This window comes from Fukomys damarensis, unplaced genomic scaffold, assembly GCF_012274545.1.
Source record: "Fukomys damarensis isolate Sample0158 unplaced genomic scaffold, DMR_v1.0_HiC HiC_scaffold_1, whole genome shotgun sequence".
Lineage (NCBI taxonomy): Eukaryota > Metazoa > Chordata > Mammalia > Rodentia > Bathyergidae > Fukomys > Fukomys damarensis.
In genome coordinates this window covers 45,751,969-45,759,143 of record NW_022900913.1, presented here as the reverse complement: position 1 = coordinate 45,759,143, position 7,175 = coordinate 45,751,969, and the positions used below count along the sequence as shown (strand labels likewise).

Below are 7,175 nucleotides of genomic sequence, written 5' to 3'. Positions count from 1 at the left end.
TTTTTTTTTTTTTTTGTACCAGGATCAGACTCAGAACCTTGTGCTTGTGAGGCAGGCACCGGAACCACTGAGTTTAATCCCTGGCACACAAGTCTTATTAATTCCTCCTTCTTGATTGTTTTCATGTCTGTCCTTCCAGCCTCACAGCTGGGTTCATCTCTCTATTTAATTACTGTACTATCCTTCTAACTATCCTAAATTGATCTCCCCATGGAAGTCTCATTGCTTCCTCCGTGGTTTCAGACCCTAAAACTGAATGCCTTTGTCTGTTGTATTCAAGTCCTTCTATCTCACTAGCTTTATTCCCTGCTCCTCTTCCATTTGTCCCTGTCTTAGCCATACTGAACTCAAAGGAGGTCTTTATACCATGCTTTCTTTCTTTCATCCTGCTACACAGACTGCTGCCTTTCTTTAAAATACTCTTCTCAGCTTTCAAGATTCATGTCAGGCACAACCTCTCTTTAACTCTTCTTATCTAGCTAAGATGCTCCCAGAAAACCCTGTACTTAACCTGTATTACAATATAGCATGTACCACAATACCACACAATGGTTTTTGATTAATGTAATCTAGATCCAAATTGATTTCTATCATTTTACTAGCCGAGAGACCTTGATCAAATTGCTTAGCCTTTCTCAATGTTTTCTTGATGTATAATTATGCTGCCTATCTAATACTGTTGGTTTAAGGAAACATTATTTCATTATCTGATACAGCAAATTTTGGTGTTCAGTAAATGTTATCTGGAGTACATGATTATTATGCTAATACCTATTTGACAATAAAATGAGTTCCCTTGTGAAGGAATCTCTGTCACTTTAGGTTTTTACCTGCTGATTTAAGTGTATTATCTTTCTGAGGCAACAAAAGATGCTCACAGAATAATGAGTTGGATCTGTCATTACTCTATACCAAATCTAAAAAATCCTCCTTGCCTATCAAGAACTTTTCAAAGCCTGCCTTAAATACCACCTTTAAGGCATCACAGCCAAAAGCAGCTTGTTCTTCAGCACTTCCATAATAATCTATAGCATGAAGCTTACTACACACTGCTTTTTATTGTAATTATTAAAACATATTAATTTGACAAACTAATGGTTTCACTGTGGTACATACATACAAGCACATATCATGTTTTCATCATGCCCATCCTCCCTTCGCATATCTCTTGCCTTTCCCTGTCTTCCACTTCTCCCTCTCTTTCTTTCCTTTCTTCCTTCCTTCCTTTCTTGCTCTCTTTTTTTCTTTCTTTTTTTGTTTCCACATATAATTGAACTAAAAGCATGTAATACATCCCTTTCTGTGTCTGACATTTCATTTATCATTATGGCCTCCAGTTCTAGCCACTTTCCTGCAAATGATATAATTTTATTCTTTATGACTAATACTCCAATATGTGTATATATACCACACAGTATTTTCTTTATCCTTTTGTCTGTTGATGGGCACATAGGCTGATTCCATAGGATGTCTATTATGCATACAGCCACAACAAACACAGGTATGTAGGCCTTGCTTTTGTATGCTGACTTTTATTTCCTTTGGATAAATATCTAGGAGTGAATAGCTTAATCATAAGGTAGTTCTATTTTTAGTTTTTTGAGGAACCTCTATATTGTTTTCCATAGTGACTACTAATTTACATTCCCACTAATAGTGTGTAAGTGTTCTGTTATCTCTACATCCTGTGTGTGTGTGTGTTTGCTCACGCATGTGAGATAGTAGCCATTCTGCTTGGGGTGAGACAGAATCTCAGTGTGGTTTTTTTTTAATTCATTTAGTTTATTGGCACATTTTAGGCATACAGTATAATGGCATTCATCATTGGGAGTTTTTACCTTTATGTGATATAGCTTGGTTCTTATTTTTTCCCCATCCCCCTGCCCACCTGTCAGCCCCCACTGCCCCTCCCTGTTTACAAAGGCTTTGTTTCCACTTTTTCATTTTCTCATGTTAATTCCATTCCCTTCTTTCTTTTCCCCTACTCTTGCCACTTACCCTTCCCCCTCCCCTTTGGACCTTTTCTTCCTATTTTACATTATCTGTTATACATTTTGGTCATCATTTACACTTCCAGTTTCTCACACCAGAGAGACTAAGGTATTCACACTTCTGTCCTATTTATTTCACTTAAGGGAATGGCCTCATGTATTTTCAATGTGGTTTTGATTTGCATTCTGAAAATTTAAGATGGTGAGCATTTTTTCATTGTTTTGGCTATTTGTCCTTTTGAGAAGTGTCTGCTAATATTATTTGCTCATTTTGATTGAATTACTTATTCTTTGGATATTAAGTTTTTTAAATTCTGTATATATGTTGGATACCAACCCTCTGTCAGATAAATAGCTGGTAAAGATTTTTTCCTGCTCTATAAATTGTTTACTCTGTTGATTATTTTCTTTGCTGTGCCAAAGCTTTTTAATTTGATATAATCACATTTGTCAATCCTTCCTTATATTTCCTATCTTTCCTCCTATATAAATTTTCGGCACCTTTATCAAGAATCAGTTGGCTGTAGATAAGTGAGTTTATTTCTGGGTCATAAATTATATCCCATTGGTCTATGTGCTGCTTTTATGCCAGTGCCAGTGTGGGCTACATTTTATGGTGAGCATTTATATTTATAAAATGGTGACATAGCAAGCACTTAGTAAATGGTAGAGACCTTCCTTTCTTAATCTTTTATTTGGACTTTATTTGAATCCACAAGTGATTTGATCATGGTAGTGATTTGGAAAGGATGAATTGGAAGAGGAAAGCCTAACAACAAAGGTTAAAGTTAGAAAGCTAGTTCTGTATTTAAACCTATTCAACATGTTCCATTTGCATTTGGTAAGAGTATAGTGAATAGAGTATAGGTTTTGTAGATAGATGATAAATAAATGTGAATAAGGCGATAACAGTCTAGCAGTTTATAATTTTTGCAGGGGGAACAGAGGATTGCTAGTTCAGAAATATTTTGTGTTTTGTCTTTACCCCCTCCATATCACTCTACAAATTACTGTACATAGATAATCAACAAATGCAAGTGAGGGAATGCTAAACTTTAAAATGTGTAGGAATTAATAAATTTGAAGACTTAATGACTCTATCCCAGATGCTTTCAGATGCATTATTATCACTTGCATTTTTCACAGAAAATCTATGATAAGTAACATTATTTATTTCCATTTAACAGGTTAGGAGAATTAGACTCAAAGGTAAAATCATTACTCACACTGGATTTTAAAACCCAAGTCTGTTGAAATGTAAAGTGTAATGTTTAACCTATTTATATCACAGCTACTATGGGGTACTTAAATGCTTGCACTCCTTTCTGTTAAATGTTAATTAGGTAATCCAAGTACATTATCCACAGTTTATCACATATCTCCATTTGGGCCTCAGTGTTTATATCTGTGTATTAAACACGCATACTTCCACCCAACCTTTAAAAAAGAGAGTTTGCGCCAAGCACCTTTTTTAAAATGTATTAGCCACGGAGAAAACTTGGTGATCTACATAGTCATAATTCCCAAATGATTAATTATTGATTTTAATTATCAGCAAGAAGTAAACCTGTCAATTTCTTTAACTGAAAATTTCTTAGAATTTGATATACATACAGATTGCCTGGGGATTTTGTAAAAATAAAAACTCTCCTTCAGTAATACTGGGGAGAGGCCCGGAAGTCTGCACATCTAACTGCTCTGGTGATGCTCACTCTCTGGGCTTACAGACGTCCCCTTTTATGTACAAGTGCAGAATTTTAATTTTTCTCACATTTACATGATTATTTACATAAACTTGAAATTATAGTGCACACTACATTCTGTGCTTTTTTTTCTACTTAGCCTTTACCCTTATATCCTGCAGTTTTCATATGATTTCTATGAAATCATATGTTTCTATGATACATAAAGTTAATATATAACAAGAGGAATACACATCCATTCTCAGTTTCTTTGCCTTTTTGAATAATGCTGCTTTTTTAAAGAACTCCTCTGGGCATATTACTTTATGCTGTTTATTTCCTGAAGATAAGCTTCTAGGAGCCATTACTAAGTCAAGGGATAAGAATATCTTTGTTGTTCATTGAGTAGTTTTGGAAGATAACAAAGAATTGTAGAGATGGTACTTGGTAATGACTGCACGACAGTGTAAATGTACCAAAGGCACTGAACTGTATTCTTAAAAGTGGTTAAGAAGGGGGGGGTAGGGATTTTGCTCAGTGGTTTCATCACCTGCATTGCAAGTACAAGGATCAAAAAAAAAAAAAAGGTTAAGGTGGAAATTTTTATGTTTTTTTACTACAATTAAAATTTTTAATGAAAAGAGTAAGAGGTTATTTATAATGTACTATCTCCCCCCAAATAATATCTTTGCATTTGTTGCATAATAAATGAGAAATAACTAAAATATAATGCTACAAACATGTTTTGCCAATATTGAATGTCTTATGTTTATTCAGATTTTGTCAAACTAGGGATCAAGGCTCAGTGATAGAGTACCTGCTTAGATTCAATTCCCAGCACTCCTTAAAATAATTTTTTTGCCTGTCCAAAATGATTCTCTAAGATTGCCTTAATTTACATATTTATTTCTCTTGAAATTGACATATGAACATTTGCCTGTATTTATTATTTGTGTTATTAAACATTTTTTAAATTTAATGCCCTTTCTATAAAGATTATAATATTTGAAGGAAGTATTTATTTCAGTCTTTGTCTTTTTAATTTAGATTTAAGAAATGATTAATTTTATTATTTTAATCCCATAGGTAAATTATGGAAAAGTTTGTAACAACAGTAAGAAAGGATTGAAATTCACTGTTTCCTATGACTGCAGTTCAGAATTCGTTTTTGTACCATATGGTAGCACCATTGCTGTTTATACAGTTTACTCAGGAGAACAGATAACTATGCTTAAGGGACATTATAAAAGTGTTGACTGCTGTGTATTTCAGTCTGATTTCCAGGTAAGAATGATACTTAGGGGAATTTTAAATGCTTAAGTAGCTACCTTGCCAAATTGGTTGCATGTAAGAGTAAATTTTAATTTCGCTCTGCGGGGTTATATTTCTAATGCATATTTAACTGTAATTTGTTTAATAGAGAATGCTGTCACCTTGATTTTAGATAACATAAAGATGTCTGTGTGACTCAAGATAATACTGCAACTGGGATAAATTTTCTGTCTTTTATGTATGGGCTCCATTTAGCCATTAAAAATCTCTGATGAAATAAAATATTTTCTTGGAGTTTCTTCAGTAAAATAATTAAATATCAATATTTAATCTCAATGTAGTATATCTTATTTGTGTATATGTGGATATGTCTGGGATTTTATTTCTTCCCTTTTTCTGCCAATGGCTGATAAAAGTATGATACAGAATTAATGCAACTCATAAATTCCTGTGGCTTTTGTTTGTTTAATATTCTGGACTATCTCATTAATTAATAGAACAGCTTGTAATAATTTCTTACTTTTTATTGGTACATGTTTGTAGTGTGGAGTTGGTATATATACATGACATTTCTTCATTCCTTTTTTTAACCCCCTCCTTCTACCCCCCTCCCACATCTCTTGGACCCCATCTGCTGTGTGTATGTGTGTATTATTTTTATCCATATTTGTAGTACATAATAATTGCATTCCTTGTAAGTACTTGGTGCATGTACACAACACTTCATGATATCCTTCCCTTTTCATCTCATTTCCCTCTCCCTTCTCTGTGTCTTAGTTTTGAAACAGGTTTCTTTTTTGAAAGAACATTTGCAAATATTACATGTACTCGTTTTTTTTCCTCATTGAATTTATTGGTACATTTTAGGTATACAGTACAGTTACATTCATCATTGGGATCTTGTACCTTTACATGACAGGTCTTTTCTCATTTTTTCCCTCTCCCTTCTCTGTGTCTTAGTTTTGAAACAGGTTTCTTTTTTGAAAGAACATTTGCAAATATTACATGTACTCGTTTTTTTTCCTCATTGAATTTATTGGTACATTTTAGGTATACAGTACAGTTACATTCATCATTGGGATCTTGTACCTTTACATGACAGGTCTTGCTTCTCATTTTTTTCCCCTTGTCCCTGCCCTTCCTTCACCTCCTCCTCCCCTCCCCATTTAGACATTTTATTTCCATTTTTTCATTTTCTCCTATTTTTTTCCTTTTCCTTATTACCTTTCCCCTACCCTTTCCACTTTCACTATACCTTTAGCCCTTTTCTTCCTATTTCATATTGTCAATTATTTCATTAGGATCTTATGTACTATTGTACTTTATTCACAACAGAGGTACTATTCAGTATTTACAAATGTGTGACTTATTTATTTCACGTAAGAGTATATCCTCAATATGTATCCATTTTCCTATGAATGAATCTAATTTCTCATTCTTTATGGCTGAGTAGTATTCCATTTTATAGAAAAACCACATCTTCTTTATCCAATTTCCAACTGATGGGCAAATGGGCTGTTTCCAAGTTTTAGCTATTACAAACTGTGCTGCTATAAACATAGGTGTGCATATATCTCTATGATATGATTCTTTTAATTCTTTTGGAAAGATACCCAGCAGAGGGATAGTTGGGTCAAATGGAACCTCTTGTCCCAGCTCTTTGAGGTGTCTCCATATCGATTTCCATAGTGGCTGCACCAGTCTGCACTCCCACCAACAATGGAGAAGGGTTCCTTTCTCCCCACAACCCAGCCAGCATTTGTTATTGTGTGATTTCTTGATAGCAGCCATTCTTTGTGGGGTGATGTGGAATCTCAGTGTTGTTTTCATCTACATTTCTCGAATGACCAATGATGTGGAACATTTTTTCAGATATTTACTTGCTGCTTTTACTTCTTTGTCAGATGCCCATTTTTGAATTGGGTCTTTATATGTGAATTGGGTCTTTATACTTGGGGGGGCTGATTGTTTTTAGTTCTTTGTCTGATGAGCAGCTGGTAAAACTTTTTTCCCACATTGTAGGTTGTCTCTTAGTTCTGTTGATGGTTTGTTTTGCAGTGCAGAAGCTTTTTGATAAGATGAGATCCCAGTTGTTGATTCTTTCTGCTAGTTCCCGTGCTACTGAGGATTTGTTCATAAAGTCTTTTCCTATGCCAGTGTCTTCAAGAGTTCTGCCTAATTTATCTTCCAGCAAGTTTAGTGTTTGTTTTAATATTTAGATCTTTTTTTT

The 7,175-nt window shown here is 34.2% G+C and overlaps 1 protein-coding gene across 2 annotated transcripts in view; it reads left to right on the top strand.

Moving 5' to 3' along the window:
• The window catches only part of Ercc8 (ERCC excision repair 8, CSA ubiquitin ligase complex subunit), a 71,669-nt gene that overhangs the window by 48,149 nt on the left and 16,345 nt on the right, over positions 1–7,175 (top strand). For both annotated transcript variants that reach the window (XM_010626932.2, XM_010626931.2), the window contains exon 10: positions 4,760–4,957. In XM_010626932.2, the coding sequence (XP_010625234.1) occupies positions 4,760–4,957 (198 nt within the window). The remainder of the gene's footprint in view (positions 1–4,759; positions 4,958–7,175) is intronic.